At 43.7% G+C, this 19,768-nt stretch overlaps 1 protein-coding gene and 2 long non-coding RNA genes across 3 annotated transcripts in view; 1 reads left to right on the forward strand and 2 right to left on the reverse strand.

Annotated features, from left to right (window-relative positions):
- Window positions 1–19,768, reverse strand: part of LOC135300717 (uncharacterized) — a 55,641-nt gene that overhangs the window by 5,018 nt on the left and 30,855 nt on the right. The window contains exon 3 of the long non-coding RNA XR_010362492.1: window positions 16,849–16,900. This is a non-coding gene — a long non-coding RNA (uncharacterized LOC135300717). The remainder of the gene's footprint in view (window positions 1–16,848; window positions 16,901–19,768) is intronic.
- On the reverse strand, window positions 10,934–15,474 carry LOC135300715 (uncharacterized). Its single transcript, XR_010362490.1, has 2 exons — window positions 15,158–15,474; window positions 10,934–14,117 (listed from the first exon to the last, which is right to left on the reverse strand). It is a non-coding gene; the product is annotated as an uncharacterized LOC135300715 (long non-coding RNA).
- Window positions 15,500–19,768, forward strand: part of NUAK1 (NUAK family kinase 1) — a 46,467-nt gene continuing 42,198 nt past the window's right edge. The window contains exon 1 of the mRNA XM_064420448.1: window positions 15,500–15,899. Within this exon, the coding sequence (XP_064276518.1) occupies window positions 15,609–15,899 (291 nt within the window). The 5' untranslated portion in view covers window positions 15,500–15,608. The remainder of the gene's footprint in view (window positions 15,900–19,768) is intronic.

The raw sequence follows: 19,768 nt of genomic DNA on the forward strand, positions 1-19,768 counted from the left end.
CCTCTGAAGTTTGTACTGAGTAAAGACAACCACATCCTGAAGTGCTTTGCTAATACCACAGGGATGGACTTGACACAGGGACCAGGTCTGAGAGAGGAGTTCTTCACTACAAATGAAAAAATCTAGTCACTGGGTGATTTATTAGTCTCTCTTCAATGATACTTTTGTTTTAAGAGGGCTTCAGTTACCCTCTGCTGACTGGAATTTTTCATTTATGTTGGAGAAGTATTGCTCCTTGACTTGAAAAATTACTTCCAGTGAGCAATAAATGCTGTGGGCCTCATCCTGTGGCTTTGGGCATGGCAGCTCACCACCGGTCACTTTGCCATGGGATCCTTGCCATTCTTTCTCTGTTTTCTTTTTCTTGCCTTATGCCTTGCACATGTTTGTAATTAACTTTTTTTTTTTTTTTTTTTTTTTTTTTTTAAGTTGCCTTGTTACATCTCCCTCTGTTCCAGGCTGTCAGCTATGGGTTTCCCTGTATTTAAATCCCAGACATTCCTCATCAATGTGCTTGCTGAAATGCTTTTACTGCTGGAAGAAATCCTTTTCTCACATTGTTTCCAGTACATGTGGTAGAGTGAGTCCTTGCAGTTAAAGAAAATTCCCTCCGGGGAAAGATCCTAAGTGCAGTGAAAGGCTCAAGACCATCAATTAACCTGCTTTGAAAAATAACAGCAACATTTTATGTATAGTTAAATTCTTCTTGTATATTGTAGCTAATTCTTCTTGTACATTTTGATCTTATTTGCACATTTCTGACATTGAAACCTCTATCTGGCTGTATTTTTGAGTCTTCTGTGCAGTTGTCAAGGAAAAGGTTGGGTGTTTTGGCAGATGTCTAATGTAGGTTCTATCACTTAGTTTATTTTAAATGTTTTATTTAATATGGGTCCTGCACTTCTCCACACTGTGGAGAATCTTAGTATTGCTCTGTCTTATAATAACTCTTGGCAGGGGTCTGTTTTTTCTTGCCCAGCCATCTATTGCTCCTTTTTGCATTTGGCAAAAACAAATATGTGTTTCAAGGCAGTTCACCTTCACTTACTCTTTTTGAAAGTTGAAATAAAACCATTTTAAAGTAGGGTGTTTACTTATCAAAGCAGCTCTTCCATACTTACAAACAAGCAGAAAACAGCACATTGTTACGATGCTGTTATTGTGTCAGGATGTTCAATGTCTGTGAGCTGTGTGGGACACCTTTCCAGTGCACCTGGGGACAGCAGGGTGCAGAGCTTCACCACTGCCTGCTCACCCCCTGCACTGCCTTCGCAGCATACGGCAAAGGAAAGCTGTGGCACCCTTAGGACAAGGTGTGTTGCTAAAGCCCCTAATTCTGCAGCTTGTTTTGTTGAGATCAGAGCCCTCTCTCATCACTCTGACAGTGTAAATGGACTTTAAAGGTAAAAAAATTCCACAGTAAGTCAACAACTATTGCTGAAGATGTTGGGTAGAATAGGTCTGGCAGTGCCTGTCTTTGAGCTAGACATGTTGATTAACTGCCTCTTGCTTCCCAAATGCCAAAGTGTTCTCAAAGTGGGGCAGAATTTCCTGTTTGCTGCCCTAGCAATACATAGGGAAGCCAGCTTCTGCTGACCAAGCTTTCTGTACAAACATGTACAAATCTTCCCAAGTCCAGTTACCTTTCTAGCTGATTTGCCTATACAGATTTGGAAAGATCTTCAACACTTTGATAACATCTTATTACAATGCCTAAAATCCTCCTAATTTTTCCTTATATCCCCTTATATCCTTATATAGGATAATGAGAATTGTGCCAGGGGATCCTTTCACATCATCCAGCTCAGCTACTGCAGTAGCAAGGAGCAGAACTCACTCCTGTGCGAGTAACCTTGTCTCTTGCTCCATGCAAGAATTAGGCTGCTTTCTGCTGAGCCTTCTGCTGAGTCTTCTTCAAAAGTGGCTAGGAAGAGCAAGGTTGCTAAACCTCACTGCAATCTTAATGGGATTCAGTCACCCAATTCCTCACAGCAGCTGTGTGAAATCTCACTCTCAGCTCTGTATCTTGTTCTTTGCGTAATGTTCACACCCCCCATGCTGCAGCCTGGCTAGTCAGTCCCAAGGCAGCACCTTGTCTTTGGTTGTCTTAAAGGACTGCAATTTAGGTTGATGTGTCCAAAGGAAACACAGGAAACACATCAGATTAAAGAAGGAAATAAAGAGAAAATCAGATAACAACACTCATCCTCATTACCCTGAAAGAAATGAGACATAGAGAACAGAAGGAAACGAGATGTAGAGAAAAGAAGGAGCAGCCACCACCTAAATAGGTCAGGTTGCCAGCGTGAGGCTATTTGGACAGAGATAGCAGGAACAGTGATCAGATATCCAAAGCTTCTGAGATGTAGATTTAAATTCCCCTGGTCAATGTTCTCTAGTATAGCAGGGCAGAATTTTTTCCACAGTAATCCTGCTTTCTGCTCCAGGTTTCATTGAACATAAACTTTTCATGAGTGCCCTTAACATGAAGCACAGAAGTCTTCAAACTAACACCTGTTGTATCTATTTTTATAACTTGTGAGACTGATCAGTTCTACCGGGGATTAGAGAATAAAACATATTTAGTAACCACAAAGGTTTTCTCTTGCCATTATGTTTCTTTTCCTTTCAGAACTTGGGACTATATAACCTGTATGTGCCACCTGCTGCTGTTCCTGTTTGGCATAAACTTTTTTTTTTCCCCTCCTTTAACTCGGTGCCAGATTCTGCTCATGCTTGTGCCCTTGTAGATCCAAAATAACTTCCTGGGCACTAATGGTGCAATTCCAGGTTCTCTCCAGGGTAAGTGAGACTAGGAGTTGGCCTCTGTCAATTCAAATTTAGCCTTGATGCAACTTCATTGAGGGTGAAGGAGCTGCCATGGTGGTATTTTGGCCTCACTGCTCCATGACACTGAGTGTTTCCTGCAAGTAGCAAATGGAGTGCTGTCCAGCCAAATGTGGTGAGTGCAGCAGGTCACATTCCTCTCATAAAGCTCTGGAGCTGAACTGGGTCAGAGGAGGCATGACAGTCCACACCAGCTACAGAGGGGCTGTGTTGTTTACGTGAAACAAGAAAAATATGTGCAAATGCATCCATGCAAACCTGTAACTGGAACTGACAGAGGTGAAGGGAGTTCCCTGCTCTGCTCTCTCATCAGATATCCTCAATAATAACCCCTGACAGAGAAAGGCTCTTCCTGAGCAGCTGCAGATTTAATTTTGGTCTTTGTCCAGCCCAAGCAGCTCAGATCTCTAAAGGAGTGGATTTTCTATACAATAGGGGTGGGATGCACTGAAGCGTGAGGAGGAGGCGGGACACCAGGTGTCTATGAATGAGCTAACCAGGAGCCTGAAATGCCTCCGGAGCCCTGCCCTGCCCCTTGTTCTGCCCTTGGACTGCAACACGGAGCAGCACAATGAATCAGTATTAGCCCCAGTGCAGCTGCGAGAGGTCAGGCCCTGCACTTTTGTACTGGCATCTTTAATTTAGGCTCCTCAGGGACTCGTTTTTTAAACTGAGGAGAGGGCTAATGCTCGAGCTATCAGGGGAAATTACATCAGTTGGTGAGAGCACAGGCTTTCAGGAAAGGCAGCTTGTACTTTAACCTCTCCTACCACACCCTCGATGTGATGCTTAGGTAGCCTTTTCTGCCCTGGTCTCTTTTAAGTAGCCTGTATAAAGTCAACAGTGCAGATCTCTTCACCTATTCTGCCACTGATCTTCAAGAATGCAAAAGCTAAAAATCTTAAGAAAAGGGAATTGCATTTGGTGGCACTTAGTGCAAAGTTAAGTCCAGAGACACAAAGTGTGACAGTAAAAGAGGCAGGGATAGATGCATATTTTACTACATGCATCAAAGGCAGAGTTCAGATTATCTTCATTCTGGTCTACACTCCTGGCTGCTAAATATTAAGCCCTTTACTTTGGCTCTGATGCTCTACAATGCTGCCTGCTACCTGCACTCTATTATTTTGTACCTGGTTTTATTGGTACAGTCCATGTTATTAACTGCAAGCTGTTTCTCCAAGGAAAATCAGGTTATCCAGCCAAACTACAAGGAAAAGAAGGGATGCCTCATGCATGTGAAACCCCTCTGTCTTCAGTCTTCAGGCAATTAACAAGCAGCATTAATGAACTTCTGGGGGAGGCAGCCCTTCCTGTCTGGAATGGTGGTGGTTTTCACAGTGGCAGGAGGGAAATGCTGGTGAAGGAAATGTGGCAGTCATTAGCATCAGGAATGGGATATGCACTGGGGAAAACCATTCACTCTAAGGAGCAGGTACTGGACGTGGGTACTGAACACCTGTTTGCCTTCTGTTTGAGACTATGCAAATCTGAAGTACATGTAAAACATCAGGGGAACAGCACCTGCAGTAGGTTAGGAAAGGAAACAGGCTATGAAAGTTGTCATCCACCATCTGTGCTGAAAAGAAAAAATAAAAATTTTCACCACTTATATAAATTAGTATTATTCCTAACAAAGTGGAATTACACTGGCATAAAAACAAAGAAAAGTGAGGTCTCATAAAGAACAACAGTTTCTGGATTAAATCCATTACTGGTGTAAACAAACACATTCCACAGACCTCAAAGGATCATGCCTGCTTGTACACATGGTGAATTTGGTTCGTTTTCCCCAGAGGCTTTTTTCCATTTTAAGTGTAGTGTGCATGCAGATGGCCAGAGCTACAATGGGGTGTCCAGCTCTGTACCAAAACTGTCAGCTTGACTTCAGCTTGAATGTAGTGCTCTGCTGTGATTATATTTTTAAAGTTATACAGGAACAATATTTCAACTCCTTGTGAACTTTGACTTTTAGATCCTCAAGCATCAAGATAAACATAAAAAGGTTTTTAATACTGATAGTTAGTGTTGACAGGATCCCTACTAGAGCTGTTAAAGCAATGTGAGCTTGCATATGTACATACAGATGGTACGTAGATATTATTGTTTTCATATACTCATATATGCATGCTGCTGTTTGGTATATTAGGGAACACATGCACCAAGAGTTATTAATGATTATAATAATACCTTGGAAATTAGACTCTGCCATGTGTTTTGCCTCAATTTATCTCTTGAGGCAAAACAGATAATCTTCCCTCAAGACCAATCTGCCCTTCTTTTCAGGAGTGTTGAATAGCCACTGCTCCTGAACACTGGCAGCTATGCATAATCACCTCCTCTGAAAACCACACTGAGCTCTCACTAGCCTGCTTATGATGGGTCCTGGTGTGTTGGTGCTTCTCTTCAAACAAAAATATTCCCATTATTTGTCTGCAGTATTGTACTGGAGGACAAGTCCAATAATCATACCACTGGCAGCTGCTGTTCTTGAAACGAGGCTTTGCAAAGCTTCCCCTCAGGTCCCTTTCATCTCTGCCTGTCATGCTAAGAAATGTGTTTTTGAAAACATATCTCTGTCATTAGGAACGCTGAATCCTTCTGCAGCTTTTCCAAACAGCGGCACCTCAGGCATCTCTGGCTGTGTTGCAAGTTTGCAGGCAGGCAAACAGAATGGCCACCGAGCACCTGCTTTTTTAATTACAGAAGCATTAGCTGGTACAGAAGAAGGTGGCCTTTTATTCCTCCTAGGGCTCTTTTCGCTTGGGCAGCCCCTGTGAAGGGCAGAGATCCCTCTGGTCCCTGTCATTCCTGGAGGTAGAAAGGAGCTGATGCTGCTACGGCACTGCACAAGGTCAGTGATGAACACAAGCCTCAGTGTCCTGCTTTTTGGCCAGAAAATGACTGGGGATCGTCAGCTGAGACCTAATGAAACCTACAACTGATGAACGCAGCAATTAAAGGAGGAGATGACAGCTGAGAGGAGAATTACATGATGTGCCGTTCTAAGGCTAATCACCACAGACACGAAGGTTTTGCTCCTGCATTCAAAGCTGCTGAAATCCGTTTTACATGGATGCAGCCTGATGATCTGGTACTTTTAGTCTTTCCCCAAGTCAGAAATTGGTTCTGTGACCAGAACAGATCAGGAGCCAGTGGCTTGGGCTCCTAAGGCAGATGCTTCTTTGCTCCTGAGAACTGTGTTGGGAGCCAGGCTTTACAAGGGACATCCTGGCAATCCCTCTGCCTGGAAGTTTCTTTGTAGTGGGAGAGAGCCTGAACAACCAAGCTGTTATAGGCCTCTCTCCATCATTAGAAGACTCAAGACAAAGGAACCCTCCTTGAAGGTAGAGCAGCAACAACTTATGACATATGACAAGAGTTTCACTGATAACTTATCACTGGCAAAAGGCAATTTTACACCAACAGTCTTTCATGGCACCAGGAATCAGCCCCCATATTTATTTGTGATCATACACCCTTCATATTTGTTAAAATCTGATTTATAAAGTCACACAGATTTTTTTTTTTTTTTTCAGGAGAAGAAAAGTAAATTCTGCTAAAAAAGGCATTACAGCATCTTGTGTACCACTGATTCCTGATACCATTTCCCAGTGAAAAAAGCTCTCAAAGAAAGACCTGTCTCTCACTCTGTGCCTGTAACAGTCCTAATACATCCCAGCTCTGGTTTTCACAGCTCAAAACATCTGTTCACCCACACAAAAACCAGATAAGCATTAAGGTTTTGTCAGTCTTCTCCTGGCAACTTTGAGTCTTCACCCACACTCTGGTCAGCTTCAGTGACGCCAATCCCAATTTAGATCCAGATTTACTGACAGAAAAATCATATTTACTCTTACAAGACTGTAAAGTAGTTGGAAAACGTTGCTGTGAGGCACTGCTGAGGCTGTTTTTGCAGACAGAATTTTCCAGTGATGCTCAACCACTTGGTGGTGCTACAGAAAGGGTCTGCTTCGCTTTCTAAAGCAAAGCAGGTTTCTTCTCTTTCATCAGCAGTAACCAGAGATCACATGAGATAAAACTGTGGCAAGAAGCACCTTTCTTCCTTTCTCTTTTCTCATTTGAGTATCATCATTGCAGAGATCAGGTTGAAATCTCAGAAATCTAGCTGCTGCATTTCTCCAAAGAATGCATGTGTAAAGTTACAACCTCAGCCAATTAATTTCCTCTGTTGGACATTTGATCTATGTATTTCCAATGAAGCTGAAAATTGGAGGAGAGATGGTGTCCTGGGAGAATTCACCCATTTAAAAATGAATGTGCCCCACACTATGCTTGCTTTTCCTGATGATCCAGCTCTTAATCTTTCTTTGTCACTACCACTAGCAAGAATCAAGCAGATTCAAGAGCTCATGCTGCAGTGACATGGAGCAGAGGATGTGTGTCACTTGGTGTAAAACCAGTGAAAGCTGGGCAATGACACCCCTTCATCTCCTTGGAATACCCCAGGTGTACTTGTAATTGCCAGCTGGTACACAGGGATGAAAGGTGAAACCTTTCTGTTTTATCAAGCTAGGGCAGAAAGGTGATGGGACAAAGGTATTGAGCTTTGTGTCTAGGTTCTAAGGGATAAAATGTCCTCAACAAGCCTGCTGCATCTGTCCCAACAAGTGAGAGCGGGCTGGGAACTGAGGGAAGGAAACAGAAGGATGAGAGACGAGTTCAGACAGTACCATGATGAGGGGGGATGCATATGGAGGGAGAAGATAACTAATCTCCATCTGTTTTACAGCAGCATCTGGTTTATTCTAGGCAGCATAACTGGTCTCGTCTTCATAAGATTCAGTGCTGGCAAAGGCTCCTGTGTGTGGAGCCCTCACAGAGATTAGCACAAGCTGAGGTAAAATGAGAAGGATTTGGTCTTGCTAAAGCAATGGTAAGTATGCAGAGGTCATGTTGCTCCTCTTAATAAATTTGAGTACTTTTTTCATCTTAGTAACAGACCTTCAAACGTGCTCTTTGAAAATAACTGTCCTGTTCCATTAAAAATAAATCTGTTTCCTTCTTATAATACAATTAGTGTCTGTCTTATAATTTGCTAATTGTTAGCAAAGCATTCTGCAGATCCAAGAAGATTTATTTCTGCATAATTCTTAGGAGGCAGCAAAGAGTATTCTAGTTCTTTAGGAGAGATAAGGAGAAACAAGTTTAAAAGTGTTTTTAGGCCCTGGGCCAGATTTTCTGACTGGCCATAGATCACAGAGGAGATGGAGGCATCTCCTCAAACCTCTGTGGACTTGCTGGGGAGGGTGGCTCTTTCCTACAGCTAACATTGCCCAAAATGTTGGGCACTTCTCATTGACACAGGCAAGCTGGTGGCATCAATGTGTTGCCTTGCTTCTCCCTGGGAGGTTGGGACTGAATCTTAAGATCTGTGTTGTCTTCTTGGGGTTGTTGAACTGTGACTGACTGTGGTTTCAGTGCAGGCTGGAGAAGCCTGGGGGCGGCTGTCATGCAGACCAGCTAGCATCAGCTCCAAAGAAAATGACCTGTCAGCATGGCAAAAACATGTTCTCCAACCCTTAAAGCCCTCCATCCCAGGCCTGACACTCACCCTCCTGTGGGTCCAGCAGTGAGGACAGTGCTGGAGTCAGAGGGGCTGTCACTCTTGGATGACAATGCATGAGGGGCTGGCATCCTCTGCTCCCCTATACCCCTATGGGATTTTAGAAACTTGCAATTCCTCTTATGCTTCATGAGAAGCACAAAGGAAACACAGAGAGTCACAAAACCTTCGTCTCATGATTCCCTAGCCAGCAAAATGAAATTTTCATGCATAATGAGGCTTTGATCAAGTTTGTGACTTAGCCAATTTGCTATTGATTTAAAGAGTCCTCTCTGATAGCAAACAGGCATAACGAATGGGATTTTTAAAAGATCTAATAGAAAATTATATTTGGTTCTTGGGCACCTATACACACACAGATTCATTTTCCATTTAACTACTCTTTGTAGTTTACTACCTGAGAATTCTGGGTATGTCATTTTCCTGTGAAAGTCATGCTGGATTGTTGGTACACATCCTAAAGCCATAATATTCTGTTTATATCTTTCTAATCACTTGCCATAAAATTATTATGTTGCCATTAACATTTTTTTATTATTTGACCTAATTTTTTTACAAGTCATAGAAAGCACTATTTTCTAAAGCCAGGAAGTGGCTGCAGACAAATGAAAAGTAAACAAAATAAAGCTAAAGGAAGCTGGCAGTCTCTGTGCTGAATCTATTTTCTAATTTGGTATTGTTTTGACTTTGACAAATTAATGATCAGTAAAGGAAAAATACAGCCAGTCTTACAGCTATGAATTCCAGTATTTCAGTGGGAATTTAAAGTGAAGAGGATAAGATGATTTCTCCATGTCAGGTTGTATCCCAGGAGACTGTGGCAAGGGCATGGAGTTGTCCACTGCCCCCTAGAACACCTCCAGGAGGGGAAACCACTTCCTTTTGAGACGGTATAATTCAGTCCCTTCTCCCCTTTATCTGTGGAGGGCAAGGAGGTTACTAGCCAGCCTGCAGCACCCGTGGGCAAGGAGGGAATAGAGAGCCATGCTGTCTTCTATTCCCTACAGATTTGTCTCTCAGGTGGCACGCAGTGCCCATTTGCCCACTCAATTTGAACTACATACCCACACTGCCAAGGGAAGTGATGCATGTTATCAGTCAAATATAACAACTGCTGCTCTGTCTGATGGGGTACACTGTATGTCATGACATAGTAATGTCATGGGTACATTTTTGGTAACTGGGCAAGATTTTCTGTCATTATCCCTCCTATTTGCCAGTCAGTAACAGTCTTGTGGAAAGGTTCACTCAGGTGTATCCAAAGGTATGAACATCCAGTAACTCACTGGTGTCACATGCAACGTGATTTCTAGCAAAACATCTTGTACTTAATCTTCTTTGCTCTAAAAATTATGTATATTTAAGAAAAACGTGTATACTCTTACCTGTGTCTTTTTTATTTCCTATATTATTAGAGCAGCTTTAATCTTATATTTTGAAGAAAACTGGTTATGCGTCAAACAGCAGCATGAAAAGAGAGATACAATCTAGACACAGATCCACAGACCTCAACATCAAAACAAAAGTCATGTGCAAAACATACTCTTGGTTTCCTACACAGAAGCCACAACTAAGACTAATACCTCTCTCCTTGTAGGATCTACCCAGTGGCTGTGATATCTCCATTCAATTGGACTGGGCAGGAAATCCCAGAGTCCTGGAGGGATGTATCTGCCCCATCTCATCCATGAGTCATCCAGGATGAAGGGGTCACAATGGCAAAAGTTCATGCTTCCCCATTATGTTCCCACACAAACATCTCCAAGCGAAGGCCCTGAGGCACACGGCTCCCTGGCGCAGCCCCCAGCAGGATGACACCCGTTCCATCACCACCTCGGCTGCATTTCCCTCCCCTCTCTCTGCCCCAGCCGCCTCCCAGCCCCAAACCAACCCGGGAGTGCACAGCTCCACCCTTTTCCGCCACAACCCACAAGCACCACCGAACACCACCTATGTTTACAGGGGAAGAGCCTGTGGCTGCACCACCAAACCCCAACAGGAAGACACCTCGCTTTCCTGCACTGTTGCAGTGGGCGAGTTGGGGCAGGAGGAATTGAGCGATGGTGGCTGGGGATGGCCACTCGTGGTGATGCCTCAGAGAAGCAGAAGCTATGCCCAGAGCAGCTGCTCCTGGTGTGGCAGCTGGTGGTGGGTGACACAGGCCGGGGCAGATCTGGCTGCCTGCACACAGCCTAATGGGCTGATGGTGGAAAGCGATGCTGTCAGTCAGTCTCTCAAAATAAGGGCAAAAAACCAGAAACGGCAGAAGGGACAGAACTGAGGGCAACTAAGGGAAGTAATGGGAGGAGGGGGGCGTACTGCTGAATGACTCAGCTCTGTTTTAAATGTCTTTTTTTTTTGCAGTCTGCATTGTTGAAATGTGCAATCCATTGACCGTCACTGAATGCAATTCTCTGCTCACAGTGGTGCAACTTGTATGTGAATTTTAATCCTGAAAGGATTCATGTGCAGGGAGAGGGAGGGAGCTAGTAATTTGGATTGTATTGTTAATATATTTAATAAAATGAATATAAAGTAACACCCCAGAGTTTTACTGAAAGAACAACTAAACTGAATAAGAAATAGGAAAGCAACAGGAGAAGGAATTGTGTGTGCTCAGTTCTTCGCAAAGCTGTGCAACAGAAAGACGTTGTGCTTCAACCACTACATTTCAGTTTTGTCTTCTGTGCAGTTCGGGTAGTTTCTTCTCACTTCTCTGGTTTTGAGGGTCCCAGTTTATCAATAACAGTGGGGAGTTTTGAGGAAATGTTGACTGTAGAAAAGCATATTTTTTATGGATAAAATCATGTGACATAAGCATACAGGCACACGTGCAGATATAAACAAATTTTCAGATCTGGAGATGTAAATTGAGCAGGTGACTGCTATCTTCTGTGCTATGGATATCCCAATAAAACATATCAAGCAGCAGAAGAAATGGAACAGTATTACAGGTAAAATTTATAACACATTAATGGTCTAAATTCTCAGGAAAAGCCACAGAAGCAAAAGCTTGAGTCTTGGAAATGGAATTTTAAAAGGTATTTTATGGACATATAGCTCCTCTCCTATTCAAAGTCTTATAGTCTTATGAAGAACTCCAGTCTCAATTCCAGAGTCCTCTCCAAAAAGACATTACAAGTATTCCTCAGTTTCTTCACTGCTCATAAAGCTCTATAATGGGTCCGGGATCCAGATTCAGAGGGCTTAATTTCACCTCAGTTTTTATTCTTCTTACTGCATGGACATCTCAAGAGTTCTTGCACCAATCAAAGAACAAGAGGAGACACATGAATTTAGATTAATGTTATAACCTCTGAATGTGGGCCCTGTCAGTGATCATTACTTGACTGAAGTATTGTTTTAACAGTGAACTGACATCTCTGGATGCAAACAAAACACACCTCAAAAGACCACTACTTGTCAAGGCAATTTTTTTATATGGCTCACTACAGAGAAAATCAGCATTACTGTCTTAATCCTGAACTTTTTGACTCCTGCAATTTTCATAAAGCATGCAATTACAAGGATTGGATGTGATCTGCCAGGGTAGATAATATACAGATACCTGCCACAGCAACCAGATGGATGCCAGCTGTCTCTGCCAGCACTGCTTTCTAAAGGATAATCCCTGTCCTTGAGTGAAACACATTAACTTGCTTTCACTTCATCAGATCAAAACGCAGGTACTTAAGGCAGAAGAGATAGTTCCATTGAGAGAACGTCCTCCAGTTTCACCTACCAGTGTCTTCCAATGATTTGAAAGTCATATAATCTCTAGATTTGCAGTCTGGACATTGCTGAACACTAAAGCTTGGTCCAGCAAATGCATACACCCACACTGAGCTTGATCATCAAACATGAGCTGTCAAAGCAACTCAATTGTATAGAGCTCAGCAGAGAGGACTGAAACCTAAGGGAGCAGCATATTAGTATCCAAGAACACATGTCCACTGCATCCAGGAATCCCTTTAGTACTCATTTCTCCTCTTTCCTCTATCTTACAGTGTAGGGAACAGCCAAGGAACATATGCCAGCTCTTTGACAGCCCCTGGAAGCCAATCTGTGTAAGGGTGATAACAACACTGTTAAACAATTCACAAACACTGGAGAATGCTCAAGAGCAAAAGGTCTGAGTACAGGTGATACCATCTCACCAAGCTGCCATATGCATGATACTTGCACAGAGAGTACCTGGCCTCAGTTGGTAAATTAAGTATTTTAGCAAGTATCTTTGAAATCTTGTCGTGTTTTGTTTTTATTTAGCCCAATACATGGAATAAATTAACATCAGCTTTATGAAATTCATGTCTCATTATAGAAGCTGTCAGTTTTTTGAGGAGTCCTAAATATTTGACTGAGTTCTATTAAGCCAGTGGGCTTTTTTATCCTGAGTGTCTCTATGCCAGACAGAAAATAAGTTGTGCTGTTTTGAAAGTTCATGGTAAAATTAATCCTAAAATTGCACTAAATGTTATAATAATTTTTTGCTGCTCACATGTTGCAATCTTTTAAGATCATTTTTCCAATGCACACTGACTTCAGGACTCACTGCCTGAAATAAATGGCTTTTTGTTGTTATTGTGATAATCTATATAGTTTAGATCTGGTACAACATATCCTCCAATATTGTTTTGCCAATTAGAGCCTCGTCCTCTTTCCTTTGAAGCTGGCTAGCAAAAGTCTGTTGGTTTCAATGGGAGGATAATTCCTTTTTGTGAATAAGGAAAAGCAGTTATGTAAAATAATACTGTCAGAAATGAAGAATTCCCTAGTGGTGTCTATAAACTCAAAGAATTGAAATTCTTACCAAATGTTTATCTCAGAAACAATGAAACACTACATGATTTACACAGAATTGCTAAAAATTGAAAGGAAACATCTCTGTACATTGGTGATACATTCAAACATATGTATACTTCTATATTTATCATTATTTTCAATTATCATTACTATTACACATGAGCACAGAAAGTTCCTTTTGTCCAGTTTCAATTTACATATCTAATTTGCTCAATGCCCACTGGCTTCACATTTAAGAGCACAGAAATTTAAAAGGAAAAGTGGTATTTCTTATGCTCCATAGTTAGTACCTGAGCTTAATTCATTACAAATTCAGCAGTTTTAATTTTGGAGTTTCTGGTAATTTATTATGCTGTCTATCTCTCCAGTCACAATCCAATATATAGCAATGATTTATGACATATTTCCTTGAAACTGATGATTTCCATGAAAATGATGATGTATGCTTCCAAGCAGCTAGAAGGGATATTAACAATGCTCATGAGTACAACATAATGAAACCTCTTTTCATCATGGACATTCATGCTTTTCTGCTATTCAAGAGGTATAAAGGGCCTGAATACAGGCTATACTGAGTTTCAGTCTGAAGGAAGCTTCCAGACTATCTGACAACCACAGCTGGACACTCCCCTGCTGCCCCAGCCAGTCCCGAACTGCTCCTGCAGCACCCGTGAAAGAGATGTTCAATTTCATGCTCCCAGACTTCAATCAATATCGGGCTTCCAAAGATCAAGAAGCCAGCATAGGAGATGTTTCTTCTGAATGCTGCAGGATTCTTTCTGTCTTTTTCAAGCCTTGTGGCATGGTGCTGACTCCTGCCAGGAACGGGGTACTGCACTAGGCAGACTTGCCTTGAGCCAGCTGGACACTTTTGCTGATCCTAAAATGAAGGTGTAGTGATGTAATTACAGAAAAACTTCTGTTTTCAAGTTCAAGTCAGAGAAGCTAAGGCTGCAACCTCAGGGCAGTGTGTTCACGGTCTCAGGAAGAAACCTTGCAGAAATCCAGCTTTACACACAGGCCCAGTGAGCTAGAGGAACCAAACAAGCATCCTCACCAAAGCTGGTGGCTGGGTATCACCCCATCACCTTGACACTCCATAGTTAGTTGCCTTTGACAGACCTGAGCCTTTGCAGGAGCCAGCCAGTAAAACTGTCTGGCACATGGATTAGCTTCTGTGCTAACACTCCCCCAGCAAACCAGAGGGATGGGGCTATTGGTTCCTGAAATTCTGCGCCTTGATATTGCTGTGACCACAAAGTGGAAGCCAGGATTTCAAAAGGTCTGTGTGTTATCTTTGCAGAGAAGACAGCCCCAGCTGTAATCTGTGCCTTAAGAACAGTCAGTGGGGAAGAGACACTGAACCAGGGCTCTCACTTGAAAGTGTATTGTTCCAGAAAAATGGCCATAGTGGAGAATGGCAGAGTGATTCCACCCTATGCAAATTTCCTATTTCTGCTACAAGTGACCATCTGCCTTCTCTGGCTATGCACTTGGAGATGGCTTCTTTTCTGAAGAGAATATATGATTCATCTTAAGTTTGGTAAAATTTGTATATCTGTGTTGATTTAAGTTTTCAAGCTGTCTTTGAAAGAAATAATTCTTACTTTAAAATGAAGAAAGCATAAAACCAATGCATTCCTTGTACTTCAAAGATCCCGAAAGCAGACACAAGGTGTTCCTCAGCTCTTGGCACAGATTTGCAAGTCAACCACGGCAGGACTGGGCCCAGGAAGGTTTCTCACTGGCAAAAACCTTGTGGAGCATGCAAACAGTGCCTGCCCATGCCAAGGACAGGCGGCACCTGGGTGTGCCGAGTTTTTCTGCCAGCTCCACCAACATGGAAACCCTACAGGAAACTCTCGCCCACTGAATGGAGAATGGAGAAAATTAGTAAGTTTTCTGAAAATCTTTCCAGACCTGTATCTGGTGCAGGCTCTCTCGAGCCCCTGCCCGCCGTCCGTGCAGGTGCACACACGAGCCCCGCGGGGCCGGTGCTCCGCCTGGCCTCAGCCCAGCCCCGCGGGGCTCAGCCCGGGGCTCGGCCGCGCTGAGGCGCCTTCCAGCGGCCTGGGCGAGCCGCGGCCGATCCCCCGTGCGCTCGGCGCACAAAGCAGCGCCCGCAGCAGCGATCCCCGCCGCCCCCGCCCCACCCGCGGCTCTCGGGCCGGGCCGGGCCGGGCGGAGGGGCCGCCCCACGCCGGCGGTGCCGCCGCCGGGGCGGGCGGCGGGGAAGGGGCGGAGAGCGGGGGCGCCGCCACCGCCCCCCGGCCCGCCCCGCCCGCCGCGCCCCGTGGTGCCGGCGCGGGCGCGGGGCCGAGGCAGAGGCGGCGAGGCCGGCGGGGCGCTCACACCGCGCCCGCCGCCGGGCATGGAGGGCACCGAGGCGGCCGCCCGCGGCAGCAGCAGCCCCAGCCCCGCGCAGCCCCGCTGCTCCTCCTGCGGCCCCGGCCCACCCGGCGGCGAGGCGGCGGCGGCGGCCATGGAGGAGCCGGTCCGGGCGGCTCCGTCTCCGGAGGTAACGGCGGCGAGGAAGCAGCAGGGGGTGAAACGGCATCACCACAAGCACAACCTGAAGCATCGCTACGAGCTGCAGGAGACCTTGGGCAAAGGCACCTATGGCAAAGTCAAGCGGGCCATCGAGAGGTTCTCTGGCAGAGTGGTAAGGCAACAGAGCGGCTTCTCTCTGCCTCTTTCTCTTATATATTCTCTTTTATATACAGGTATATGTAAGATCATATTCCACCGCCGATTTCGGAGCAGAGCCGGCCGGGTGCATCCCCTTAGGAGCCCCGTCCTGTGTACGGGCTGGCGGGCGGTGCCGAGGCGGGACCCGCTCTGCATCCCACCCGTGCCTGCGGTCCGCGGCTTTGTTCAGCGTGCCAGCCCTGCAGAGAGACTTGTATCTGAGAGGGGTGGCAGAGGCACTGCACTAGTGCATTGGTACATTTTGGAGGGATGTGTTATTATTGGAAAATTTGGGTGACTTTTTTTTTTTTTCTTTTTTTTTTTTTTTTCTTTTTTCTTTTTTTTTTTTTACATGCGTGTCCACTATGAATAGTTTTCTGCCCAGTGGAAATTCACGTTTTGGACAAACCTGTCACATCCTCTGGCTAACCAGCACAGCTCACAAAGTACTGTCAGAAGGGAAAACGTTTGCTTCTCTGGTTAAAAATGCTGTGATTCGCTCATACTTTTGTGAGCTGAACTTTGCTGACACCTAAAAAAATTGCAGGGACTGCAGCCCACCCCCTTGGTTTTTATGATGCATTTCACTGCTCAGTGGTGTCGGCTGGCTTGAGACTTCAAGCAGCCCGGGGATTGTTCAGCAATAACTCAGCTTCAGCATTTCCTCACTGGTTCAGTGCTCCAGCCGGCTGCAGAAATGCGACTGAAGCCATGTTCACGTTAGTCAGAATTATTGTCATTTTTCCTTCCCAGAAATACGTAACTATCCACAGAGGGCAGGGGAATGAGAGGCAGGCATTGTTCTGTTAAAGAAATAGGGGGTTTTCTACAGAGGTTTTTTTCTTTGTCCTGAAGTGCACTGTATGAGTTTTCACTAGACTTCATCTAAAAGTGAGGCATTTCCCTGGTGATGTTACATTTACCTTTCCGTTTCGGTTGCTGGGGAGCTCACCATGCACCCAGAGGCAGAAGGATCTGTAAAACAGAAAATGAAATTTCAGATGCTATGACTTTAATAAGGAACACTTTGCAGCTCAATGTCTTTGTGTCGAGAGTGAAAATGAATGTTCCAGCCAAGCTGTAGAGTCATATCTTATATGCTTTCAGTTTATTAGCTCATTTGGAGGCTGGCTAAAGAGAAACCAGAGATGGACATCTCTGCACATGCTCACTCTAAGGCCATGATTTTTAAAGTTTGCTGTCTTGGCTGTTTTACAACTTCAGGCTAACAAAAGCTTCAGGGCTATATTATATGCTAACTATTATTTTTAAAGTAGATTAGTTCTGAGTTGCGTTATAAAATATAGTAAATAAGCAAATAGGTTGAAAATATCTCTTTTCAAGGAGTTGAGAAATTAACAAAAAAGGGGGGCAGTAATGTACCATGAGATTTGGCTTTGGAAAGAGCTCTCACAGAGGAAAGGATGTGGAGTAGATAGATGTGTGTCTCATCTAACTTAACAAAACATAAAAATATACTAGGTCTTTCCATATTTCGCTAACTGTCAAGCCCTTCAGCTGCACAGTTAAAGGATACTGTGATGTTATGGTCTGAACTAAATTTATATGGCTAATGGCATGTTGAAATGGAGAGAGTGAAAATTAGAATACCTATGCAATCTTAAATGCAATAAAAATGTAACACTCGCTGTATCAGCTGGTATGTAGAAGCTGAACAAGTCCTTACCAGGGTGTGTTTTTTTACTGGAGTAATGCAAGCCTTGGCGTGTGGCACTTCGTAATTATTAACTAGTCTGCAGGCGAGCTCTGGTGTAACGTGTCTGTTTGAACTGTAACATCTGTGAGTGTATGTAAAATATCCACAGTTTGTCTGCTTGCAGAATAAAAGCTAGTCGTCAGGAATCCAGCCAGGTCTTGGTGAATGGAAAATGCTTCTTGTTTTCTGACAGTTCCCTTGTCTGGCTGTTACAGTGAACACTGATTCCTTTCCATGGGTGAGATAAGAGAACTGATGGGAGATGACTGATCAGAGAGGGGCAGTTTTTCTTTGTTTTTTCCACCCCTCTTTCTCTTCCCTTTCATCTTCTCAGTTATTATTAGGGGCAGTGTTTGCCCTGTCCATGAGCAGGTTGGACCAGATGCTGCCGTGTCCAGCAGGGGATGCACAGAGCAGGGGATGTGGCTGACACTGTCCATTGCACCACGTCCAATGCCAATCCTATTGCAACTGGCAGCAAGAGTCCTAAGGTGCTCTTGTCCAGGTTTGCTTCCTACCCTGTTACTCTGGTTTAGCTGATCATCGCTTTCTTTACTCAGTGGTAAGCAGGTGTTTGAAGCTGAATGGTAACAGATTGCAAAGCTGGACCTTGTGTTCCCATTCATCAGTCTTGTTCAAGCAATTCTCCTCTTTAGCCTTTCCACTTCTCTTGTCTGTCAAGAATTTCTTTAGCTGTATGGAATTTAATAAAGAGGTTTGCGTGATTAGCCAGGCTTTTAATGTGAAGCACAAACTCTGGGTTTGTTGTCATCTGTATAAACAGAGCTCAGAAATGAAATAAACTAGCAGGTTTGGGTAAATAAAGTAAAACCAAGGTGAGAAGACAGTTCAACACAAAGTACAGATGTGCTTTAATCCTATGCCATTGGAAATCAATAGCAGGATTTCTGTTGACTTAAATGAAAGTAGTATTTGGCATGTGTTAGCAGGTTACAGGTTTATTCGAGTTGTTATTCCTCTTAACTTTAACTTTTTTGTCTTTCCTTGTAATGCAGTGGGACATGATCATAAAGTTTCCTGCCATAAAGCTCCAGGGTAGATTGTATGATACATTTGGTTAGTTATTGGAAACAACTTAGATGAATTTGTGCGTTAATTACCACAGTGACTACAGACAGTATTGCATGCTGCGTGGAGCAGTTAAAATATTGCCCAGTATATGATGTATGAGGTGCCTAATTTGCCAGCAAGGTTTCTTCATTAGTGCTGTCTCAGTATACAGAGTTGTAACTTACGACATTTTAAATTAAGGCACCTGTTAGCAAGTGTAAGGATGAAGAGATGATATCTCAAGCCTGTGAAGTAACACTCATGTTGATGTTTCTGTGGGTGTTTTTTCCACTTGTCATCTTGCACATGTTAAACCAAAGAACGGAACTTTTGTTCGTGTTGTGTATTCAATGTTTGTTAGCCAAGAAATCCACAGTTATACTTATTTCAGCCTTATTTAAGGTGTGTATTGACCACCTCTGCCTGATTCTGTGCATGGTGCATGAAGATGGTAAATGCTGCTGGATTCTTCTTTGGGTAAATGATTCTACTGGAGTAAACAGTCATTAGAATGCAAATTTAGATTACTGATAGGCTTTTTCTGTTTGCCGTTTGCAAAAGCCAGGAAGTTTGTCTCCCTTTCTCTCCCTAGGCTGCACTTGGGAGGTGATGGGGAGTAGCTGCAGGAGCCTGCCTCCCCTCCTCCTTCATCTCCCTCTTTCTGCCTGAGCCACGACATCGTTTCTTCCTCCTCACCAGCAGGTGGAGGAAGCACTATTCTCCTCCAGCCGTTCTTCCAGAAAGTTAATTATTTTGGGAATTGATGACAAGCAGCAGCCCAACATGAAAACAGGCACATGGTGCATATTTGGACAGGCATGTTATGTGTGGTGGCTGCTGTGTGTTATTTATCTCTTTTGCATAATAAGTGCAGGTAGAAGGATGTTGCCAAATGAAATTGGTTTCTGGATCAAAATCCTGTAAAAAACCCTCAAAATTTAAAGCAACCAAATTTTTTTATTTATTACTGCAGTGCAAATTTTTGCTTTGAAACAGGTCTGCTTCTTGATGAGTTTGAAGGGTTGCACAGGGTCTTTGAAACCGGGAAAGCAACA

The sequence above is a fragment of the Passer domesticus genome, chromosome 5, assembly GCF_036417665.1.
Source record: "Passer domesticus isolate bPasDom1 chromosome 5, bPasDom1.hap1, whole genome shotgun sequence".
NCBI classification, from domain to species: Eukaryota; Metazoa; Chordata; class Aves; order Passeriformes; family Passeridae; genus Passer; species Passer domesticus.